We start from the raw sequence: 25,495 nt of genomic DNA, 5'->3' as shown, positions 1-25,495 counted from the left end.
ATGCATGTTAGGAATATTGCATCTTATATGTCATGAACGGGGGCAGGTAACCTTGTGTTGCATGTCTCGACGCTTCAAATGTCCGTCCGATCCCAAACGGAATTTGGGGGCGTCACAATACTAGTCACAAATAAATTTATGAACTAGCGCAACTCTAAATGCATTAATTAACTTGTGATTTGAAAATTTTTTTATATATATCATCGATGTGACTTTTTTAAAATGAATAAATGAAGTCAATTTTTCATTAAAAATAATCATTATTTGATTGAGTCCGACAAAGAAAAGAGTGTACACTTATGTTGTACCAATTAATAATAATTTCTCTCAACTTTATCTTCCAAAGGTAAAACCGATTCTATCTTCATGGTTTTAGCCCTCTCCTTTTCTATTGCACCTCGTTTGTTTTTCTTTAGATTGGTATTATCAATTTTATTGTGTTCGGCCGCCCGCCTACAAAGACACACAACATGCTCTGCTAAGTAAGCTGCAAACTTCCAATTCTCAAGTTCCATCAAGCAATGCCTCTATTTGAGAGGCGTGTCGTGATGCTCATGCTTTTTGCTCAAGCTACATGAGAATCCCATGCACTACCACATCTTTACACTCTAATTGATAGACTCTATGTACTTCACTTTTCATATTCGCCTCTCCCCATCCCACCTGCATCTAACACTGTTTCTTTTGTTGCCAAAACGTCATTAACCAAAGATCCCAAACAAGCGAAAATAAAAAGTCTCCATCGACAAGCGTCTCCAATATATATCTTTCATCCTAAATTTCTTTATTTAATTTAGAACCTTCTCTGCATAGTGGTTTTGTTGGAGTCCCAATAATTTTCCTATATTTTTTTAATTTAATTTCAATACAATCAGTGTTTAAAAAAATCCTATAATAATATAATAATATAATTAAATTCACCAATAGCTTACCAGTAAAATAAAGGAACAATTTAGCTCAGCCACAATGATACAATTAATTAAGTAATATTACTTATCATCTTAATTTTTATAATCTTATGATGTGATATTAGATAATTAAAAATTATTTATTATATTTTAATTATAAAAAAAAGCTAAGCTCAGCTATGAATGGGTGCCGATTCAGTTTATTTATCTATTTAATAATTAAATAAATATTTTTTTAATGATGTTATTAATTTTTTTAAATATTTAAGAATATCAACAAATTAAATATGTAAAAAAATAAAAATAAACCATTTTATTCTTTGTCGGGACCGGTCCGGACAAAGAAAAATAAGAGCAATGCCTTTTATATATTAAAATAGCGATGCCTTAAATTAAAATGAGTGGAGCTATTGGGCCGCCCTATTCATATCGTTGGGCGTACTTTTTTTTTTAATATTTTTTAATTATTTTTTTAATTTTTAAGTAAAAAGAAATATATTAATACATTTAAAATTATTTTCTTAATTATTAAATAAAAAAACTACACATTAGTTTTTTTCAAAAAAAAATGTCTCTTTGTCGCATGGGCTTGACCGTTCATTTTGACCATTGGTCAAAAAAAAAAATTTAATAATTAAAAAAATAATTTTAAATATATTGATATTTTTTTTAATAATTAAAATAATATTAAAAATATGAAAAAAAAAAAAAATACAAGTCGGGGTGACCGGCAGCTGCAGCACAATAACATAGTCCTTTTCACGATTAAAATAGATGAAGAATATATAATTTTTAATTAAAAAGTAGATAAAGATTTGACATGCCTTAAATTAAAATTTAGCTAGTACGCGTGTAAAGGGTGAGATTCATTCGGCTATAAAAATCCGAACGAGGGACGCGCTCAACCATTCCTCTCAAAACGTCCAATCTCTCTCTCTCTCTCTCTCTCAATCTGAAACGCATTGCAGCTTCGCCGAAGTCCCCTCTGTCAGATTCGAACTAGGCACCGTGCGTGTCTCTGTCCCCGAATCCCTTACCCTGTTTCTGGTTTTTGGTACGTGTACCACAACTCTTCCATTCTCTTTCCTCTCCGTTTTTTTTTTTTTAATCTTTTAGCATGGTGCTTTCCCTTGAAGGGATGGATCTCGTGAGTTTTTTTTTTTAAGCCTTGGGTTGGATTCTATTTTCGTTGCATTGTAGGGTTTGGTTCGTTTCCTGGCAAGAATAGGGGAAAATGGATGAAACACTCTAGGAAGTGGCTCCATTTTCTTAAAGATTACTCCTGCGATTCCATTCTTTTTCGTTATTTTCTCGAGAGCCAAACGGAGAGGTAACGGCTATTTTATTTGTTGGGCTAATGATTATCGGCATTAACATCTTTTTTAAGAAAATATTAAGAATAAGGCATGCATTCGACCTTGGATTCTCCGATCTCTCTTCGCAACATGCTTCTGGTTTCACTGCAGAGTTCACCCTTAGAATAATAGTCTGAATTCCACCGATTTTGGTTTCTCCTTGATTGTTCTGTTTCATGCCACATCTTTTTCATCTATTTATTTATTTATTTTGTGGGGGCTTAGATTGGCTGTGACTGCATGTTCTTGTTTTTTCTTGCCAATGTTAAGAGTGTAACCCAAAGGAAGCTTTGGGAGTATTTTGGAGTAACAATTATTGAGCTTTGGGAGACCTTTGCGTGTGACCCAAAGGAAGCTTGTTCTCTGATATTCTGTTCAAATGATCGTCTCATCTTTGTTTGATTTCTCACCGATCAGAGTAACATTCAGATGATCAATCAATGTTAAATGAAGAATTCAACTATCAGTAAAGATCCTGAAACGAAATCCATCATTAGCTGAAACTTGAATTTATAAATGAATTTATCAATGTTCTAGAAGATAAACTTTATAATGAATTTATCAATTTTCTAGAAGATGAGTTATATTCTCCTACGCCACGGGCTGCTTCTTGACCATTGAAGTAGTTGTTTGATTATTTTCTAGTTGCGCTGATGGACTATGCTTAGAAGCTTTGCAATTTTTTCTTTCAAGTGAAATGATTGGATATGGTTGGTTTCGGCGTCTCACCTAAATCTGATCCAGAAGACTTGCCAACACCTTTAAGGGGCTGCAGTTGAATGGTCTTTTATATTTTCTCATATTGCACAGATATTTGGTGTGGTGGTTGGCTCAACCATTCGTTATCATTCCCTTACCTTGAATTATCACTTGCAAAAATTCCTTACCAAGAGCTTGTACACGGATTTGTTCTCGGACAACCGGTACAGTGGTACTAATTAAAAAAAAAAAAAAAAAAACTTATCACTCCCAGTGGACCTAGAATGGAGATATGTTGCAACTTGGAGTTAGTTTTGAAGGAGATAAGAGGGAAACGACATGTTTAATTCAATATCGATTCCAAAAGAAAAAGAAAAGAAACCACTCACATGTATCATATAATGGTTGTGGATACCTTTTTATTAATTTTTTATTTTTTACCGCCATTGCTTATCTGATTAGAGCTTGGGTTCCTTTCAAGTGTTGTCTTATTTTTATTTAATAGAGGAGGTTTTGGCGCCTTCGGCAAAAATAAAGTCCCGTGGTGGGGGCCCTCTCTGTTTGGTTCATTTGTTTGATTCTAACCTCAAGCTATATAAAGTCCCATGGTGGGGCATATACTTGATATTCATTATTGCCACCATTCTTACTTTCATCGCCGTCCAACTGGTGATGTTTCTTATTCTGTTGGATTTCACCCCTCAGATTTGGGACGTCCGGAGGATTCATCACTAAAGTGCTTTCTTTGCTCTTCTTTATGTCACAGAATCAAAGGGTTATTGGTGATCAAATCAAGGTCTAGCAACAAAGAATCAATGGCCTTTGAGCACTACTTTGCTCAGGAATGGAAATCTATCCAAGGTGTAGCAACAGACTCGGAAAGTTCCAATGGTTGCTTTGACTGCAACATATGCTTAGAATTTGCACACGAGCCGGTGGTCACCCTCTGCGGCCACCTCTACTGCTGGCCTTGCATCTACAAATGGCTCCACGTCCAGAGCGCAGGCCTTGCCCCTGACGAGCACCCACAGTGTCCAGTTTGCAAGGCTGAAATCTCTCACACCACCATGGTCCCCCTCTATGGCCGGGGACAAACCCTTACCGAGGCTGAAGATGAAGTCAAGGCACCACATAGGGGTATAGTTATACCTCCTAGGCCTGCGGCATGCAGCGTTCGATCTCTCTTATCTACCATGTCTAATACTGTTCAGCAGCTTCCGTACCGTAATCCTTATCAGAACCAACAGTACGACCATGAACCTCATCCATATGGAAGCCATGGAGAGGATTCTACACCTCCATGGCTTAATCTTGGAGGGACTTCATCGGGCTTCCAGCATCCGGTCGTTGGCATGTTCGGGGAGATGGTTTATGCAAGGGTGTTTGGGAATCCAACGAGCTTATATGCATATCCAAACTCATATCACGTAGTGGGGACTGGTAATAGCCCGAGGTTGAGAAGGCAGGAGATGCAAGCAGACAAGTCGCTGAGCAGAATTTCATTTTTTCTTTTCTGTTGCTTTCTTCTTTGCCTTCTAGTCTTCTGAATGCAGTTAACTATATCCTATGTGGTAAAGAGTTTCGGTCCTGGGAGGTTCGAACTCTTGGATGCAAAAGTGCAAGATCCATGGGCACATTACATTACAGGGTCTGAAATTTAACCTGAAGACTGCACAAAAGCTTTTGCACAGTCTTCAGAGAGCCTTCCGAGCATAAGAGGGTGTTTATGAGATTTGTAACCACCCTACCTCCTCTAGCCTGCTGTTTTGTATACTTTGTAAAGAGTAAGGACTTGGGGCTTATGAGCATGTATACAATACTATTATATATCACATTAATATATCGATGAGATTTGCCTCATGCAACTTGCCGTCTTCATCTACCTTTTGTTTGAACATTCAATTTGAGCACTTACCCTCTTATCTGCCATTAGATACACAAATTTATTTCTTTTGTCCTGTGCTTTTTAACCGGACCTACCATCAAAATAGCTACTACGATATTTCAAAGCCAATCGAGCCACACCTTGAAATTCCATGATTCTGATTAATGATGTGACCTTCTCGGCGTAGAAAGACATACTTTTCACAACGCAAATATAAATACGAGTTATAAATTGTAAATTGCTCAAGCTTGCGTCTTACTATCATTTTAAAACATTTGAATAGATACGAGTTGTAAAAAGAAAAAGTAATTTTTTAAGAATAAATTTTATTTATTTTTAAATAATTATATGGAATTTAGATATCTTATATAAAAAATAATAATTTTTTAATAATAAATTTTATTTTTAAAGCGACTGTATAATATATACACTTCATCCCTGTAAGCATTCCTAATTTTTCAAAACACGAAAATATTGTCGTGATTGGTGGCCAAACTCGATTCCAAATTATTGAAGGTGATGGGACATATGCCCCTCATCTTCATCAAAGAACATATTACGCCATAAAATTCCTCCAAATAAATTAGGAGGCTGATAGCTTCCAGTCCCGGCTACCGTTAATTATATATAATATATATATATTTTTTAAAAGTTTATAATATTATTAAAAAATATTTTCTTAATTATAAAATAAAAAAAGGGTAAACAGTAGCTCCTGTAGAGCGGTGGAAATATCATTTCCCAATCAATTATATAGCCCAACTGTTTGGTCTGAGTCTCTTTCCCAAATCCCTTAATTTGCGGCAAATTATGCTTTGCTCGAGTTATATCTTTTCAACTAGAATTTCTTCCTGCCGTAGGTTCGGCACGTACAGACGGCCAATACAAGATGTTAGGCCAAGCTCTGCAATATTGGATTTTGTCATGATTTTGGATCTTCGATAACAAATACATTAAAAATTAAATTATTTATTATATTTTATATAAAATTTATAATAATGAGATAATATAAAATAAAATGTATAGTAAAAATAAACGAATTTCAAGTAGATATACAATATCAGACAAAAATAAAAAGATATATTATTGAGAGGGGTTGGGTGTTGTCTGGTGGGGCTATGCAAAAGAACCCATTGATAATAATGGGGGAATCTTGCACTGTTTTTTTCTCAAAGTTGTGCACCAACTTGGACAGCAATGGAGGAAGAGACCGATGTCACTCACTATTTTTAAATATTATCTATTCAATTCCAACCAAAACACAAATTAGAATGCTATTTTTCCATATGAACGAGGAGGTCTTTGAGTGCTTTGGCGTGTGATGTGCTAATCTTCAATGTTTCTCGGAGACAACTGGCAAGTTGGTCTGATTTTAATCCCCCACAAGATTCAATTTCCTCGAATCCCCCGAAATTTAGTCACCTTTTTAGTTACCTAAACCTTATGACTTTTGATGTTAGCCATTGAAATGTTTTTCCAAAAAATAATGTAATCCAAAGATTTTTTTTATTTTTTATTTTTTTTCCCGACGTTTTTGTGAAGTTTGTTTGTGTATATATGACGTTATGGGGACTCTCCAAAGACTGTTTAGTCTGTTTTCCTCTCGTTTTCAACATTATTTTCTTTGTCTGAAACTGAAAGCCAGCAAATGACTTTAATTAGTAATTAGCCTTTCCAGCTGTCTTCGGCCATTTACTTAAGAAATAACCTATTTTCTTGGGGGTAAAAAAGCTAACCTTCGTACGTAAGAAGAGCCACGTATAAAGCATACAAATATGTAATAATGATTCTATTCCTTATGTTCTGTTTAAACAGTAAAATTATTTGATTTCATTTTATTATTATATATTTTTTAAATTCTTATATAAAATATAATAAATAATTTATTTTTTTAAATTTTAAAATAATAATAATATTAAAAAATAATATTTTAATAATATTTTATTTAACTTTTATTTTAATTCATCACATCCCAATTTATTCTCTAAACAGGACTTTAATGTTATTGATTTTCATGCACGGCATTTTTCAGCATGTACATGAAACCAAGACGATTATTAGGTAAATGAAAAAAATCACTTTGATTTTGAATTTTTGATGAATTAAGATGTTGGATTCTTATCACGATATTCTTTCATTTGAAATAAAAAGATCTTTGTTCTCTTATAAAATTAAAAAAAGAAACCAAAACCGTTTTAAATTTGAGTGGTGCTACTCTGTCACTCAAATGCATCGCTCATTTTGACCGCAGTGTGAGGAAGCAAGTGGAAAGAATCTAATAGTGTTTTTCTTTAAATTTTTAGGGTACGAAACTTGATCTCTGTGTAACCCATTTCCATGTTAGAATATTTTTGAGCAATTTTGTTTTTTATTTTTTATTTTTTATTTTTTTAAATAAAGTTTTAAAAAGCGTGTGATGACGTATAGCTTAGGTAAATATTGGTCATCAAATTATTTAGTTTATATTAATTTAATTAGTTTTTGGTAGTGGGAGGGGTAAAGATTTCGGGAAGATCACCCCACTTTTGCACTTAAAATGATTAAAAAAGTTATCATCCTCAAAAACAACTTGTAATAATTGGATTCCTAGGAACATCATAATCACCGTTCACCAAAAGAACATCACGATTACTTGGGGAAGACTTTTACATACTCAAAACAGTGATTGATGAAGATAAATGAGATGATTTCTCATATATTATTCTACAAAACTTCAAGCATGATTGAACCCACGGACTCGCAGTCACAGACTCACAGTATCTTGTTCTGAGATACATATCATGATCCTCACATAATTCAACTTGCTACGTACCATCAATTCGAATTTATTTGTGCAGCCCAACCCTACCGTACGTCATTCTCTAAGCTTGATTTTCCCTTGCCACCGTGAAGTACTTACTACTCGAAGCTTGATGGAAACAAATAGCAAGACTTTGCTTTCTGACTCGGGCTTATCCAGCTTGATGTGACAACCATCATCTTGGTGGAATTCCAGTGCACACTAATGATGCTAGAAGTCGACCTTGCCACTTTTAAAAGAAATTTTTCTAACCATCGTTCATGCATTACAAACCTATATCTAGTGAAAAAAAAAAAAAAGAAAGATGTACGTTGTGGAGACGTTGAGTAGAATTTTTCATTTTTAAAACCGACCCACTTCTCCGCCCATTGCCACTCGAGCTAGCTCACGGACTTTTGGTACTTAATTTACTCCCAGTTTCATCATTTCATGCATATAATCAAAAGATTTCCCTTTTGCTTTTGTTTGGGGGTGCAAAAGGTAGTGGCCATAAGGGCCTATAAAAGGAAGCACGAGGGAGGCTGAGCATGACCTTTGTATTCCATTATATCCATCTTTTATAATGCTTGCTCATAACCCGTGGTTGTCTTGTCTGATCATTATAGAAGAGATGTTACAACTCCAAGACAAAAGGAAAAATAATGGGAAATAAAATCAGGTGGATTTTGGAATGGCTTTTACGATTGCCAAAAACAAGTCATGCCTATAACAATTCTTTTCAAAGGAAAAATAATTCTAGGACGGTCTTGAGCAGTAACATGAAAGAGAATATTAATGGATCGGAAGCACAAACCCTAGCTCAATGAATACCCGGCTGAAAATCCAATATTAATGGACTAAGCCCAAAGTGACTAGAAACAGCCCAAAGGTAGTAAATAAATAACTTTGGGCTCGAGATCCATACAATTTCCTAATTCATTTATTAGCCAGGTTTTGGATGCACAGAGAGGACAGGTTTGCCTCTTTCTGTCTCTCCTGCAGAGTGCAGTCCAGATAAATTTACCATGATAGAGAACATAATTGCTGAATTATTCATCAATTTCAGAACTGCATGGTGAAGATATTACCAGTCAATAGTCTGATACCATAAAAGGCCAGCCAAATTTAAATAATAAAATCGCATGAAAACTGAATTAAATTAATTTAACCGTTGGCTTTTATGGGAAGATATTATGTTGCGAGCAAGTCTACCCATAGGCCACTTAGGTCTCCAACACAACACACCAGTTTTTTTTTTTTTTTTTTAATTAAACCAAAATGATTCGTTTAGAACGCTACTCCCAACCTTTTCCACTTTCTCCCCCAAATCTTCCACTCAATTCGCCCCTTCGCCATTTCCTTACCAACCCCAACTGAACAATGTAGGGAATCATTTTCAATCCATTTCAGTTTGTTTGCCCAGATTGCATCGAATGACACGTAAATTTGAGCAATCCTCCTATATATTGCTTCACGCTAGCTTTTACATAATGAACAAAATCAGAATGAACAAATAGCAAAAAAATGCTACATAATGAACCAAATCAGAATGAACAAATAGCAAAAAAATGCTACATTTAGAAGCAAGATCGAATGCAAAATGCATAATCTTTTAGGCAACTTATTATAATCCTTGACTTCATCTACTCAGCAATATCTGAAGCAAATGTTTGCATCAATCAACAATCGACTATTACCAAGTTTAAAAAAAAAAAAAAAAAAAAAGACATTTCTCCGCTCAATATTTCATTGTTAAGGAACAAAATCGAGGTGCACCTACATCATCCAAAAATTTCTGGTCATTGCTAACCAAGAAGTGTAAGTTACAATGAACCCAGTAGCCACCCCCGCTAGATAAGAAACGAAGGCAGGCGATAAAAGAAAAACTAGAGACAAAAAAATAAAAAAAATAAAAAATAAAATAAAAGAGGAAAAACGATGTAGTCAATAGGTTAGGGAGAAGGGGATGGTGTCGACGGGAGAAGGGAGTGGGTATTCTCAGATCTGTTTTAGGGCTTTTCTCAAAGGATGGTGTCAATGGGTGAAGGGGATTTGGTTGGGTTGGGGAGGGAGTGTTTCTCAGATCTCTTGGTGTATGTCTTGAGGGATGTCGAAGGGTTTGTCACAGCCGGCAGAGGGATGGAGCGAGGGATTTTGTGGGAGATTTTTCAGTCTTCTACCTGGTTTCTCAAGGGGTGTCAACAGAGAAAGACGATTCGGTTTTGGAAGGGGGGAGAGGGATTCGGCAGGGAGGGGGAAAAACAAAGACCGATTAGACCCTTTTTGAGAGACCGGGTTTGCCAGCTCAGTTGGTGTGTAGTTTTGGAGACTAAACCGGCCTATGAGTAGAATTACTCTTATGTAAAACAATGACAAAGTTGATTAGAGATCAGTGAGTAGAAGAAAAATTGCAGTCTCAATCAGTAAGGTATATCTGCATTACTGCATTTCATGTCCTGAAATAATCCCATCATCGATAAACATGACGGAGGAAACCCTGATTCTCTTGGCATGGCATATGGAAAACACTGCCAAGCAGTTTACAGAAGATTTATAGGCTCCTGCGCTTGGGGACCTAAGATGTTTTGGCAAAAACAGAAGCTGCTATCCCCAGTCAAAATATTCCCTTCCGTTTAAAGTGTTCATTGGAGTTTGATTTCAAATCCTTAAATGTATTTCAGCAACCTGTCGCGTGCAAGAGCAGAGAATATACCCTCAACCCTGAGTAAATCTATGAACTTGTCAGCTCCTTCCACATCTCCCTTCCCTTCCAAGTACTCCAAACAGGTTGCCAATATTTCCTTGTTGGGCTTGCATCCAGGTGGGCATAATGCAACTGCTTTCTTCATAGTCTCCAACGCCTTTGAAATTTCATTATCTTCAAGATATCCACAAGACAAATAATACCATGAATCAAATGAAGGCTTTCCTCCTTTAGTCATGACCTTGTTTACGAGGGCTTCAGCCTTTGCTAGAAGACCCTTTCTACAATATGCATCAATCATTAAGTTTGGAACACGAAAGTCCAATGATAATATCATGGATTCCCACTCCTCAAATATCTTCTCTGCACCTTCGATATCATCAAATGCTAAAAGTGAGCTTATCATGCTTATGTAGCCCTTATTGTAAATTTTTTCCTTCTTATAAAGTTCCCAGATGCGGTACAGCTCATCCTTCTTCCCCATTTCTGCATACAGTTTGAGAAGCAGATTGAATGCAATACTGCTCCTTTTGGAATTTGCTATCAGTCCCTCCAATTTCTTCACCATTTCCGAACCCCTGTCTAGTAGCCCAACTTTTAGATATCCACTTGCTGCGATGGAATAAGATTTCCAGTCCAGAACTATATGTGGATCAGATTCCATCCTTTTAATGGTCTTGTTTATTCCCTCCACATCAGAGATGGCAGCATATGCACTAAGCCGGATGCTGAGAGTGTATTTGTCAGGATTGATGCCCTTTTCCTCCATTTTGAGCACTAAGGCATCCAGTTTTTCATGTTCCCCGATTTTGTAGTACATATTTATCAGAATATTATAACATAAAGGTGTCCTAGCAAACCCCCTGTCTATAATCTTCTGCATAACAAGCTCGGCTTTCTCCATAGACTTTTCATAGGCACAGCAGTTGAGAAGAGCAGCATAAACCACAAAACTTTTCAAGTGTTTTGGGATGTTATTGAAATAATTCTCTACTTGTTCTAGGCCATGAACTCTCGAGATTAAGTTCATCCGCACGGCAATATCATCTGTTGAAAGTGGCATGTACCTTTTCTCGCTCATCCATGCAGATATCTGGAAAAAGAACAAGCGAAAAAAAAATCAGGTATAAGAATTCTGAATATATATGATATCAATAAACATGCTTGCATAAATTAATGGGATTGACCAACCTACCACTAAATGCACCTAACCCAGAGCTTTTCACATTATTGCAGTTTGAAGGAGGTGGGAAAGGGTCAAAAAGGGGCTTGGAGGGGTGGGGACTGGGGTGAAGGATACTTCTGCACCGAGTACGTATAAATCAAACCATCAACTAAGCATTTCTAAAGATAGGCATGATTTTAAACTTGCACCGCTTAGATTAACTAGTTATTTCAATAGTTGAAACAAAAAACCTCAAGAATGTTCAAGATGCCCCCATTCATATTCAAAACAGCAGGAGAGAGAGTCCAAAAATCCTTATAACAATAATCAACGGATATAGATATGAGCCAGCCCGTCGCTAGAGAATCTTTGCCTTGCCAATGTTATCATAGCAAACATACAGTACACCCAAATAGCGAGCAAACAAAACCCATGAAGCATAAACACATATCCACTTGGAGTTTCATCATTGCAAGGATACATCGTTAAGGCAGCAGAGCGTACCACCTTTCAACAGTGATGTGCCTTATACTTCCCTGTTAAATAATTCAACACGAATTTACCATGCAGGCTTGTGAAATATAGTTCAGTGATATGATAGATATTCTCCACCTCGATCAGCTTGATTATTTCTCCCAAAAGTACTGGCTTCAACTTAAAAAAATATGTCAAAATTGAAGAATTAAAAAAAAATTAAAAAAAAAGTACCCACTGCCAGACCAATCAACAATTTGTGCATATATTGGCCATCATTTGTCACTTATTCCTAAAACCGACTTTATAAACATCATCTCATTAGTCTATAATACCTTCATCACCAAGCACAGAAATTTCTGCGGTCTAACTCAATAAGAAACAAGAATGACAATTGGCAGCTATTTAGAACCATGATGTTATATATAATTCTCCCCCCATATCGATCTTACCCTTTGGCCTCAACTGGTGGATTATGAAACAACAATAATCATATAAGAAACAACAATTCGAAGGAATCATAATTACCCCTTCTTTTCTAACACTTTTAATCCTATTCATTTTCACGTAGTAGATGATTTTCAAATGCCACGATGTAACTCAAACCGGGAGAACAGAAAGAAGGGAATTATCATTATTATTTAAAAGATCTAAACTCGACCTCGAGAGCGTGCTTGAAGCGTTTGTAATCTCTGAGCTCCTTGATGATCCTCTGAAGCTCTTCTTTGTTCACATGCCTACCTTCTTGGATCCACTGATCCAGAATTGGCACAACGGAAACGTTAGGGTCACCCACCGGTGATATCCTTCTGTACAGAGAAACTCTGGCATTAGAGGAGAAGAAATAAGCCAAAAGCTTTTGAGCAGGGAACAAAGGACGCAGAGGCAATATTCTTGGGAATAAAAGCTTCATTTGGACTTTGGAGGAAGAAACAAGCAAGCAAAGCTAAGAGGGGTTTTGGGTTTTCAGGGTTTTAGTTGTTGAAGACGAGGCAGAGACTTTCGGTATTCGTCCAGAACCAGGGTGTAAAAAAAACCCGGCAAACCGGACCGGCTGTGCCAGTTTGGGACCGGTTTGGTCCGGAATCGATTTTCGTAAATAAAAAACTGGTCAGAACCGGTCCGGTTTCTATTCCGATTAATTTTAGACTGAATCGGATCGATACTGTTTATATATTAATATTATATATAATTTTTAATCACATAAAAAATAATGACACATATATACTAATGCTAATATTCTAATAAAGACTATAGTTATACTTATATTAATATACTTATACTAAATCATCAAAACTAATACTAATATATAACTATATTAGTAGTCTAATATTAGTAGTCTAATATTAATATTATTATATTGTCTAATATATTATATAGCTATAACTAATACAAATATATATATACTAATAATAATCATCTAATATAGGATCATAGTAGATTTTTTTTTTTTTTTACATTAGATTTCTTATTTTAATTTTTGTTTTATAGCAGTTTTTTATATAGCAGAATTTTATTTATATAACAGAATTTTTTTATAAAACAAATTTTTGTAAATAGTAATAGATTTTTAATAAAACAGAATTTTTTAAATCAATTTCTTTTTTTTAACAGAATTTATATGACAAATTTGTACTTTATTAAAACCGAAAAACCGGATCAAACCAGATTAAAAATTGATAAAACTGGAATATGGAAAAAAATCAATGCATAATCGAATTCAATCTTAAATTTTATCTAAAATCGAATCAAACCAGTCCAGTTAAATTTTGGACGAAAACCGGGGTCTCGATGTGTTATTCATCTCACCACAAGGCCTAGAAGATATGCTGTGCCGAATATCGGCTCAAAAGTCTCAAAAACAGAGCAAAACAGTCTAGATACGGCTGATTGTTACTGCCCAGGATCGAACTGGGGACCTTCAGTGTGTAAGACTGACGTGATAACCACTACACCACAGCAACTGGCTTGACCTCTGACCACCCATAATCGTAATTAACTTAAGAATACTGCTACTCCTGCATCCAAAATTTGACGGAAATATATAATTTTTAATTTTTAATTTTCTTTTCACTGTTATAAAAATCTTTCTTATTCAAAACGAAGTTGAAAAAATTCGGTTAATTTCGGTATTTTAGGGGTGACTCCTTAAGCATCAATTCTGATAACTTTTATAAAAATTCATTTTATTTGAAGTTCAAGCAAAATCAAGTTAATCAACAACATGTATTAAACTTTATTTATTTGTTTTCAGTAGTGTATATATATAGTTGTCATAATTTTTTTTTATAAAATTAAATTTATTTATTGACATAAATTGATACAGTATAGTTATTACACTAGCCTGGATTTTTCATATATTGGTTCTGTTTAATTATATAAATGAGATGAAATGAAATTAGATATTTTAAATAGTAATAAATAAAATATTATTATAATATAATTTTTTAATATTAATTTTATATTAAAATTTAAAAAAATTAAATTATTTATTATATTTAATATAAAAATTTAAAAAATTATAATAATTAAATAAAATAGAATGAGATTATTTAATTTTAATTAACGAATTAATTTAACATAATACGACCTAACCACATAAACAGTCAAATCGAGTTTGCCGACAACTCTGGACGGATCTCCAGCTGATTCTACACTTCTTCTCTTTTTTTGAAGACAGTGCTGAATAAGATCATCAATATATAAAGACCACGAGTAATGACCCTATAAGATAGCGATGCTCATGACTAATCACATCATCACCAGGAGAATGATGTTATTTCTTGGTGTCATAGGCATTGGAAGAGACATGAGAGGAGATAACGAGAGATCGGATTTTGAAAAGTTCTTTTCTTTGCTCTGTTTGGGTCAGAGTTGGCGGCCCTACTTGCTTTGATTTGCATATTTTTCGTCGACTGTGTCGGGGGACCCGATACAGTGACACAGGAGAGTATATAATATTCAATGCACACTTAAGAATCCCCTTGCAGTAGTACTCCTGTAATTAGTCAACAAGTTTTTATTTTAACCATAAAATAATTATATAAAAATAATTTTATAAATTAACGTTATATTAAATTAAAAAATTATTTTTATTATAAATTAATTTAACAAATTACATAAAATTATATTAATTTATAAATTTAAATAATTTATGTATTTATTTATTTTAAGTTACTATATATTTATTAATACTCTTACTGAATATTGACTGTACCCGAGGTCCTGTGTTCGGTGTTATCGGACCGAATATTATTTGTAAATTCAGGCAAAGCTCGAAATATATATATTCCTTCTCCGATAAAAAATAAGCCAAATCCTCTCTCTATTTTCACTTGAAATAGAGAGAATCGTGTTATTCCCACCGAAATATTTGACTTTTTTTTTCCTTTAAATTCTCGTAGTCGTTATCAATCAACTCATAATATAAAAAAATATTTTAATTACGAAACGATTTTATAAATTTATAAATTAATGTAATTAAATATTTTAAGTCATATTATATTATTTTTATTATAAATTTAAAAAATTAAATTTAATGCATGAAATTATGTTAATTTATTAATATTTTATTTTTGTAAAATTTCATTATAATTGTAACATGTTTCTTATAATACATATCTATGTATTTATATATATAGAAAAATTTTACTCATCATTTTTATACATCAAATATCATATTTATTATTATTATTATTTTTTCTCTTATCCAATATGTAATATAGTAATGATAAGTAAAAATTTTTAATTAATTTAAGAAAAATTAAATTAAAAATTTAAAAAATAATAAATATAATACGTGAAAATGATGAAAAATTCATATATTATATAATATATTATGCACACACATGCAGCTAATAACTCCTGAAATGCCAGTACTTGTCAGTGCCCGAAGCCGATCGAGCACATGAAACTTGCATGGTACCATTCGTTGCTTTTGCCAATTAAAGTACATTATCGGCCATATTTAATATAGGATTGGGCTACTAGCCTAACATGCCGGCCAGCGGACGTGCCGCCCATTTTTTTTAAAAATATTATTATTATTTATTTAAATATTTTAAAAAAATAAAAAATACATCAATATATTTAAATTTATTTTTTAATCATTAAAAAAAAATTGATTAGCAGCCAACTAAGACAGTCAAACCCACGCGACATAGAAGCTTTTTTTATAAAATTTAATTACGTATAAGTAAAATTACATATTAATCTATATATTAATATTATTTTATTTATATTTAAAATTTAAATTAATATTATGTTTAATAAAATTTATTTTTAATTAATCACATTAAATTAATATATATATTAATACACAATTATACTTATAATTAAATTTCTCTATTCGGATATAATATTTCAATCTTTTGTTAAGATTTCAAAAGTTCAAAACGGTTGCTAGAATATTTATATCTCTTTTTGCTTTTTCGGAAAGTTGCATAAATACAATAGAGAAAGAAGGGGAGATTTTTTTTATTGAAAACAAGAAAAAGAAAAAAAATAAAGACAAGAAAAGTTTCTTCACGGCACTAGCGTCCTGCTATCTTTCCTTCGACAGTGATATATATAAGTAAGGAGGTCAGAAAAGAGGAACAGCTTGGGCACTCCATGAATAAATTAGCTTATTAAAAGCATGGCAAGAGAAGTGTTGGAGCTGGAGCAGGGAACCAGCAAGAGTGCTACCACTTCAAGCCAGTCTCCGAGGGCAAGGTGCCCGGCTCCATTCTTGTCGAAGACTTACGATTTGTTAGAAGGAGAAGATGATGATATTGATGGTGATCGTGGAAAGCTGGGAACTGTTTCATGGAATGCGGAGGGAACTGGGTTTGTAGTATGGTCTCCGGCCGAGTTCTCGGAGCTCATACTGCCTAAATATTTCAAACACAACAATTTTTCTAGCTTCATTCGCCAGCTGAATACCTATGTAAGCTAGCTAGCTGTACCTGTACTCTCATCTGTCTATGCCTCATGTCATGCTTTGAAATTCAAATCCATGAATACTGTAATTAATCCTGATCTTCAATGTCAAGAGTAAATTTGCCATGCACCTCCTTAATTTCTTTGCGGATCGGAATCTAGGTAGCAAAAGTTGAATATATATATATATAATACGGTCGTATGCAGCTCTTCGTACCCGTATTCATATGTTGAAGTTGAATGAGCTTAGATGTTTGATATATATATTATGCCCAGTTTTTTCATTTCTCAAAGCAATTTAGGGTACTGAAAGCCGATGCTGTTGTACTGAATCATATCATGTTCGACCCAATATGTCATAATTAATAAGGCAGGGGGAATTTAAAAGTCAAAAGATTGAATGTGATTTTTTTAAACGAGTCAAAATAATCGGGCAGGCAAGGAAAAGGGAGGAGGGCCGGATGTCGAGTTCACACGACAAATCATAATTCTCTGAATATTCCTAGCTAGCTAGAGTGGGACACTACGTACGTACAACTCGATTACACAATGGAAGCTATGTATTGTTATCTATACATGTTTGGGTATTGGCGGCAATTCTTTGCTAAGTACCCTTTTCATACCAAAACGCAGGGATTCAAGAAGACATGCTCCAAGATATGGGAATTCAAGCACGAGAAGTTCCAGAAAGGGTGCAGGCATATGCTGGTGGAGATCACCAGGAAGAAGTGCGAGCCAAGTGTCTTTCCAGCGTACCTGAAGGCTAATTCTGAAGAGAGCACGATGACAGCCATGGATCAGGAAAACAATCGTCTGCAACTCCTCAAGGAGAACGAGGCCTTAAAGAGAGAGAAGTTGGAACTGCAGATGCAAATAGCACAGTTCAAAGCATTAGAAATAAAGTTGATGGATTACCTTACACAATACATGACGGGAAACAATCAGAACAAAGTTAGGAGGCTATGTTAATTTAGGGTCTAAGCTGAATTAATAAACAAATGTTCACTTGTATTATGGCCTTGGAAACTATTTTTCGGTTTCAATTCTCACGTGGAAAACTGAAAAAGGAATCAAATATCACATATCCTTGAGCATCAATCCTTTTTTTTTCTTCTTCTTCTTTTCTGGAGGTTATCAATTAGGTATATTGTGAAGCAACTTGAAGAAAAATGTCTTCATTTTGTTGGAAGATATATATGGTAATCTACAATGTCTAATTAGCTGCGTCTCATATTTCTTAGAGGCAATTTCACACATGCAAATTTATTCATTAACAGTGATTCGATATAATTCATTAGATCTACTTAATTTATAATAAAAATAATTTCATAATGTGATGAAATTTCACATTAAACCACATTAGTGTGTAAGCATCTCTATGAAGATTCTTACGTGTATATATATAGAGCAAATATTTCTCAAATTCTTGCAAGTTCAGTTATACCATGGTAAACATGCGCTTGAGTTTGTTTATAAGACCATGATGAGTTTGAACGAAATTGATCTGGAACGTCTAACTATTTACTAGTTTATAATAATTATTACCCGTGCTTAAGGCTATATTTGGTTAGTAAGGTGACCTAGATTAGCTTAGACTATCTCATTACTATTTACAAACTATTCACTATTTTTTTTATTACTTCTCATTATTTTTTCACTTCTATTCACAAATTATCTAAAATCACCTTAATATCTAAATGTAGTCAAGCAAAAGTGGATAAATCTTAATTTTTAGAGATTTTGATACTTTGTGCTGGGAAGTATCTAGGTAGTTACTTATCTTTTTACAAAAATTCTGTGTATAGTTATTTTTGCGTACTCTTTGTAGACTCCACTAATGTGAATGGCTACTCACTTTTTTTAATATAAAATAATTATTTTAACCAATCACGTTAGTGAAGTGCGTAAGAATATGCAAAAATGATTGTATATAGCATAACTCTATTTTTTATTTGATAAACGGTAATTATATATAAAAAACTCTACTTGCACCCGGGGTTGGCAACCCCGCATACCCGTCCCTCCACGTATACAATAATAAAACAGTGCATTGAAACACCCCACAAATGAAACATGAAACAAACTTCCCCTCAAACAAAAACACCCCCCACAGACTAAACATCCCCACACAGTGAGAGAAAGCTAACTTGAGGGATGGACTGAGACTTAGAGCATTGGCATTGGCTTCATCAAAAGCCAAGCCAAATGTATAAAATGATGAATATATGTAAATCATAGCTGCATTGGATTCATCAAATGAGAAATTGGGAGTTTTGAGCTACAGTAAATCTATAGTTTTCTTCAAATTTGAAGGGTTATTATACACTCATCAACCAATTATTTTACTACATTTAAATTCCCAACTGTTGTACTATATTTTTCCTCTCTCATTTTTTTTCTCCTGCAACCTTAGTTTCATTTCAGTTTTGGATTTATGGTCAGCCCCAAGTATAAAATTAAATTATTAATGTACCTATAGTTAGTTTAATTGCTAAAAATGAAAAAAATAATATTATTATTAAAAAAATAATATTATATTATTATTTGATGAATTCAATAGCTAATCCAATGTGGGATTATGGATAGGAAGGTTTTAAAATTTATGAAAAACTTGTACTTTTCATCAAATTTTGAAAATAACTTTGATGAAGTTAATGTGAATGTTCTTAGAGAAAGAGAGGGAGAGTTTTGCCAAGAGAACGGCCAAAAAGGGTAAAGATACCCTGTGATGGTGGCTCACAAAGGCACGAGCTTCTTATAGTGGGGGGAAAGGTTAGATTTTGTGATATTGACCAACGATAGAGAGAAGAGGGATGAGAGGTGGCAATTCGGGGGTCTTACCAGGAGGGGCAAAGAGCCAGTGGTTAGAGCAGAAGTCGTCGGGGGTAGGGACTGCGGATGGAGGATACGCGGCGACACAGCAGGACATGGAGTAGTCGAGAGGGTGGTGGAGGACTGAGCTTCCGTGGTGGCTGGCAGAGTGATTTGTTTTGGAGTTGAAAAACAGAGTATATTTCACTCGACTATGACATAAAGTAACGACGTGAGGTGGATGCCTTAGGCGGTGGTTGGTGGTTCTTGGTGCAGGATAGTAACGACAAGGAGGAGCTTGGGCAGTACTGGGTGGTCTATCCGGTTCTCCTCCAACTAAGGTTGATGTGTGCGTGGGGCTGTTTCTTGTTTGAGGACACGGGGGAGCTGGGCCCCAGGGGGGGGGGGGGACAGTGGCTTCGTTGTTCGGTTGGCGAATGAGGGAGGAGTATGCGGTTGTGGTTGTTGGGCAGAGAGAATGGGACAACATGGGGGAGTGCTCATCATAGAGCTTGAAGATGGCACCAATGGGGACTCATTGGTTCAGCCAAAAATTGTAGAGAGAGAGAGAGAGAGAGAGAGAGAGAGAGAGAGAGAGAGAGAGAGAGAGAGAGAGAGAGAGAGAGTGGCATCTGCTATGAGTTTGAAAGATAGCAAGATAGAAAAAAAAACACTACAACATAAAGAGAAAAAACAGCTAAATCGTGAAAGAGAGGATCGTGAGTGTAGACAAAATTGAAAATAAAAAAGAAAGTGATGGTGAGAAATCATCGAAGGTGGGGGAGAAGTTTGCAAGGTGCTAGCTGAGTGCGGTTTGAGAGAGTGATAGGAAGTTGAAGGGTTTCATTTAGTTTCCCTCTCATTTTGTTTTTTTGTTTTGTTTTTTTTAATATATTGCCACATCACCCAATTCTCTCCAAAGGTGTCCAACCCTATTTAGAACTGTTATATATTTATCTTAATTTTTTGTCGTTTATATGTTTCCTTTAAAAGTAAAGTGGGTGGACAAAAGGATCTCTTACGAAATTAAAGAAATACTAGATGGATTGGAAAGAGAATTACAAAAAAAAAAAAAAAATGATAAACTTATATGTCATATGTTTAAATTTATTTCACAATAAAAATGATTTTAAAATGGTCATTTCAAACACTATTCGCTTGTAAAGTAATTTTGTTGTGATTCGCTTAAATCTAATATTTCTCCAATAAATCATAAAACATCAATTTCTTTGGAGAAAAAAATGGAATTCTTCTTTTCTACATGTTCTAGGTAGGGGTGCTACCCCCCCCCCCCCCCCCGGCCCCGCATGGGGCGGATGGGGAAAATCCACCCCGTCCCCCGCCTCCGGTGTGCGGGGGCGGGGTACCCCGTCCCGTATGACGGGGTACGGGGTGGGGGGCCAGTCCGTCCGGCCCCCCGCACCCCCCTTCTGGGCCTTGGGCCCAGAGGCAATTTCTGGGCCGAAAATGGTCCAGAAGCAGAAATCTCAGCAATGGGCCATTTTGGGCCCATAAAATTATAAGTAAAAAAGAAAAAAAAAAATTCCGAAATTTAAAAGAAAAAAAAAAGTGTTATATCTAAGAGTCTAATACGTAATAAACTAATAATAATAACTAAGCTATTACAAAATTGAAAGGCTAAACAATTACAAAATTACAAACATAAAAGTGTCCAAAGGACATTGTATCAACATTACAAATTATTGAATACAAAATTTTTACAAATCATTAAAAATTGATCATTCTAAAGAGGCTTGTCAGCTGTGGCTTGTCTTTGAGTCAAGAGGTGTGACAGTTGGGGCGGCCCGGGCTTGAACACATTTTTATGTTGCAGAGGTGCTAGACGTTTCATGTGTTACTACAAAAATTAATATTAAAATTAATAACGATGAAATGGAAATGAATATAAAAAAATTAAAATAAAAAAATAAAAAATAATTACCAGGTGGTCCAAATCCAGACTGATCACCACCCTCATCGGTCTCCTTAAAATCTAAAATATCCGGAACATGAATATCCTTTCCTATCGTCCAACTCTGTGTGCATATCAATGCCTCTACAGTTGTAGGAGACAATGAACTACGGAAAGGATCCAATATACGACCTCCGGTACTAAAGGCTGACTCTGAGGCAACGGTGCTAATAGGGATGGCCAAAATACAGCGGGCAATCTCAGAAATGATGGGATATTTCTTTGAGGCATTCTTCCACCATCCTAATATATCGAAATGATCATCATCATCTTGGACCATATCCGCTGACAAATAGTTGTCTAACTCAGAAACGACCTCTGTAGATTGATGGACTAGTGTGGGATTCTGTGCGAGGGTCTTAGTCCACGGCATTCTGCGCTTCTTTGTAGGAGGCCCGGTCACGATGTCTGTAGAAGGAGTTGGGGTCGGTGTATGTGTCTTCGATGTAGTACCACCCTTAATTGCCATAAACTCGTCATACAATTTTTTCAGGGTATCTCGGGCCAATTCACCAATAATGTCAGTCCATACCTGATCGTGAACAAGTCTCAACCCATATAACAAGCCTGAAACTTTTAGACGGGGATCAAGAATAACAGCCACATATAAGAAAATATTCATTCTAGTCAAATCTCCCCAATACTTGTCATATTTTAGCATCATGGAACTTGCCATCCCCCTCATCCTTTCATTGGAACCCCTACGCATATCTTCTAATTCTTCTTTTACCCTACATATTTGTTGACAAAACCCATGGGATGTAGGGTACAAAGAACCAGATATATTCAACGTGACATCATAAAATAATCCAAGAAAATCAACGAAAGTAGAAACTACCACCCAATCATCATCATTAGGCTTTCGTGATCCCACGTGCTCATCAAAGTATTTGACATATTGGATGTCTTCATCACCCAATAATTGAAAGGCTGCCTTATATTCCTGGGCCGCCTCCAACATCAAGAAGGTTGAGTTCCATCTGGTAGGAACATCAGTACAAAGACCCTTCTTCGATGTTATGCCCGCAGCCTTTGCAGCAACTTTGAATTTCTCCAATCTTGAAGGAGAAGACCTCACCCATTTCACAGCCATTCTAACTCGGGCAACCGAGTCATCAACATCTTTCAACCCCTCAGTCACAATTAAATTCAAAATATGTGCAGCACATCTAACATGCAAGTATTCACCACCCAAGAATGTCTTATTTGCATCTTTAAGATAATTCTTTAGATATCCCAATGCGACATCATTAGATGACGCATTATCAACTGACACAGACAAAACCTTTTCCAACCCCCACTCCTTTATTGCGGCCTCCAATGCCTTCCCAATCGTCTCACCCTTATGATCAGTTATTTGACAAAATTTAATAATCTTTTTTGTGCAGAACCCAATCAGCATCAACAAAATGCACAGTCAACGACATGTAATTCATATTTTGGATAGAAGTCCAAGTATCGGTAGTGAGGCAAACTACCAAACCCGCGAGTTGGCCCCTCAAAACATCTTTATCACGAAGGTACATCTTCTTAATATCCTTTGCCACGGTGTGACGAGAAGGAAGTACAAATCTGGGTTCCAACTCTTGGACAAATTCTTGGAACCCTTTACCCTCCACAAACTGAAAAGGCAGCTCGTCCATGATAATCATACGAGCTAACTTCCTTCTACACTCATCGGGGTTATACTTCGTATACCCCTTCAATGTTGGCCCCCCGGCCCCACTACTCCCATCAGCCATTTTAATATCTAGTCTAGATTGGCCCTTCTCTACTAAGGATTTTAATATTGGACTCTTCTTGCATTGTTCCTCTAGATGGACCTTCAGCTGGGATGTACCATGTTTCCTATAGTGACATCCATACATTTTCCCACAGTGATTACATTTAGCTTGTGGGTTGTTCGGGTCCCCACCCTCTAGTTTGGTAAAGTGTTGCCAAACTATAGATACAGGTTTCTTGCCCTGTGTGGGCTTCGGAGCAGGGCAAGGTGTACTCGTTATAGGGGTAGGAGTAGGGTTAGTTTCTGGGGTAGGGATGTTGGCTGGGGAAGGCGAGCTATCACTGAAATCCGAAGACATTCCTGATTTTCCAACAAAAAAAAAAAAAAAAATTCAAAGTACAATCCAACACAATCAGCAAAAACTAACCCTACATTATTTTAATAGGCCACTTTAAAATACATTTTTTAATAGGCATTATATTCTTCTCTCTTTTCTCTTTTTGATTTTATATAATTTTCAAATTGATTTTTTTTGAAACAATTTTAATTATCTAATAGTTATAATTATTTAAAACTTTTAAATAAAACAAAAAGTGCTTGATAATATGCTTCATAGTTTTGTTCTCTCATTTTTACTTTTCATATATTTAATTTTATAAAATTCATTTCTTAATAGTTACTGACATTAATATTAGTATATTGGTATATTTTTTAATTTTTTAAAATCTTGAAAGATGTTTAAAAAATATGAAAATGAGATATATGTTAAAAAAAATAGTTTATTTACCACATGACAAAAGAAATAATAATTTATGACAGAAAAATATATATTTTTCCGAAATTTACTATCTTACTAAAAAAACTATCTTATTAAATTTTCACTTTAATAAGAAAATTTATTTTAAATATTATAATATTTTCATCTCTTAATTTTTTCCAATCATTTATCTCTATTCCAACGTCTAAAAAATATAAAAATAAAAGCAACATTCATAACAAGTAACAACTCAAAAAATGCAACTCTGATAAAAATACATTTAAAACTTTTCAATTAGAATATATAAACTTCGTGACTTTTTTTTTTAATGAAAATTTAATTTTGATTTAGGGGTTTCAACCCCTAAATCAAATTAGGGTTTCGGATTGGAACCCCAATCCGAAACCCTAAATTGATAGGGGTTTCAACCCCTAATTCAAAATTAGGGTTTCGGATTGGAACCCCAATCCGAAACCCTAACCCCTAAATTGATTTAGGGGTTTCAATCATGAAACCCCTAAATCAATTTAGGGGTCCGAATCACAATGAAATTAACAAAAAAAAAAAAAAAAAACAATCCATTCAATCGGGAATCCAAACAATCACACAATCTGAAGACATCCACAGCACACAATCCAAACAATCCCATCCTCCATCTCCGATTCAACCCCATCCTACCTCCAATCTCCGATCAAAACTAAAAAAAAAAATAAAAAATAATAACCAAACTAAGAAAATCAAAAGGGGAGGAGAAATGTTACCATGCGGCGTGCGTCCGGCCTCGTGCGTCGTGCGAGAGAGAGGGATGATGGAATACGTGCGGCGGCCGGACTGGTTGCCGGTGGGAGGAGGGAACACCGAATGGATTAGGCCGAAGGGGGTGAAGCCGTGAAGGGACTCGGGAGGGGAGGGGAGGGGAATCAGGGGATCGGGGGGGGGGGGGTTTGGGTTATGGGTTAGGGTATTTAGAGAAACGGCGCCGTTTTGTGGTGGACAAAACGGCGCCGTTTCAATTAGTGGGTTAATAATAAAACCCACTAATTGAAACGGCGCCGTTTTGTCCACCACAAAACGGCGCCGTTTCTCTTATATAACTTATATATATATATATATAATATTATATATTATATATTTATATTATATATATAGGTGCGGGGCGGGGGAAACACGGACCGGGGGGGTCCGTTTCCGTCCCCCGCCTCCGCTGGGGGTTGGGATACGGGCCGGGGCCCCCCGCCCCGGCCCTAACGGTGCGGGGCGCCCCGCCCCGCCCTATGCGGGGGCGGGGCAGCGGGTTCCGGGGCCCCGCTGCCCACCCCTAGTTCTAGGACGCATGACATAGC

At 35.4% G+C, this 25,495-nt stretch overlaps 3 protein-coding genes and 1 non-coding gene across 6 annotated transcripts; 2 read left to right on the top strand and 2 right to left on the bottom strand.

Moving 5' to 3' along the window:
• Window positions 1-1,797: 1,797 nt before the first annotated feature.
• Window positions 1,798-4,827, top strand: LOC122279491 (E3 ubiquitin-protein ligase RMA1H1-like). Of its 2 annotated transcripts, XM_043090173.1 has the most exons (3): window positions 1,798-1,962; window positions 2,109-2,238; window positions 3,729-4,827. In XM_043090173.1, exons 2-3 carry the CDS (start codon window positions 2,147-2,149, stop codon window positions 4,507-4,509), a joined length of 873 nt encoding a protein of 290 aa, XP_042946107.1. In that variant the 5' UTR covers window positions 1,798-1,962; window positions 2,109-2,146; the 3' UTR covers window positions 4,510-4,827. The 2 variants fall into 2 exon arrangements, with proteins under 2 accessions (XP_042946107.1, XP_042946108.1); XM_043090174.1 differs by lacking the exon at window positions 2,109-2,238 and having other exon boundaries at window positions 1,805-1,962.
• A 4,393-nt stretch (window positions 4,828-9,220) lies between these two features.
• Window positions 9,221-13,002, bottom strand: LOC122280071 (pentatricopeptide repeat-containing protein At2g20710, mitochondrial-like). Of its 2 annotated transcripts, none has more exons than XM_043091023.1 (2): window positions 12,631-13,002; window positions 9,221-11,423 (listed from the first exon to the last, which is right to left on the bottom strand). In XM_043091023.1, exons 1-2 carry the CDS (start codon window positions 12,880-12,882, stop codon window positions 10,293-10,295), a joined length of 1,383 nt encoding a protein of 460 aa, XP_042946957.1. In that variant the 5' UTR covers window positions 12,883-13,002; the 3' UTR covers window positions 9,221-10,292. The 2 variants fall into 2 exon arrangements, with proteins under 2 accessions (XP_042946957.1, XP_042946958.1); XM_043091024.1 differs by lacking the exon at window positions 12,631-13,002 and adding an exon at window positions 11,526-12,620.
• Window positions 13,003-13,860: 858 nt separating this feature from the next.
• Window positions 13,861-13,933, bottom strand: TRNAV-UAC. Its single transcript has one exon. It is a non-coding gene; the product is annotated as a tRNA-Val (tRNA).
• A 2,619-nt stretch (window positions 13,934-16,552) lies between these two features.
• On the top strand, window positions 16,553-17,987 carry LOC122279636 (heat stress transcription factor B-1-like). Its single transcript, XM_043090387.1, has 2 exons — window positions 16,553-16,896; window positions 17,523-17,987. The coding sequence occupies exons 1-2, from the start codon at window positions 16,606-16,608 to the stop codon at window positions 17,856-17,858; spliced, it is 627 nt and encodes a 208-aa protein (XP_042946321.1). The 5' UTR covers window positions 16,553-16,605; the 3' UTR covers window positions 17,859-17,987.
• Window positions 17,988-25,495: the final 7,508 nt, after the last annotated feature.

Source organism: Carya illinoinensis, chromosome 10, assembly GCF_018687715.1.
Source record: "Carya illinoinensis cultivar Pawnee chromosome 10, C.illinoinensisPawnee_v1, whole genome shotgun sequence".
Lineage (NCBI taxonomy): Eukaryota > Viridiplantae > Streptophyta > Magnoliopsida > Fagales > Juglandaceae > Carya > Carya illinoinensis.
This window is presented reverse-complemented; position numbering and strand designations above follow the sequence as displayed.

Bases quoted from the DNA above. Each gene is read 5' to 3' on its own strand.
- LOC122279491 (XM_043090173.1), top strand. From the start codon at position 2,147: ATGAAACACTCTAGGAAGTGGCTCCATTTTCTTAAAGATTACTCCTGC. The intron at 2,239-3,728 runs GTAACGGCTATT...TTTATGTCACAG, and splicing joins CTCGAGAGCCAAACGGAGAG to AATCAAAGGGTTATTGGTGA.
- LOC122280071 (XM_043091023.1), bottom strand. From the start codon at position 12,882: ATGAAGCTTTTATTCCCAAGAATATTGCCTCTGCGTCCTTTGTTCCCT. The intron at 11,424-12,630 runs GTCGAGTTTAGA...TTCTTTTTCCAG, and splicing joins GCTTCAAGCACGCTCTCGAG to ATATCTGCATGGATGAGCGA.
- LOC122279636 (XM_043090387.1), top strand. From the start codon at position 16,606: ATGGCAAGAGAAGTGTTGGAGCTGGAGCAGGGAACCAGCAAGAGTGCT. The intron at 16,897-17,522 runs GTAAGCTAGCTA...ACCAAAACGCAG, and splicing joins TTCGCCAGCTGAATACCTAT to GGATTCAAGAAGACATGCTC.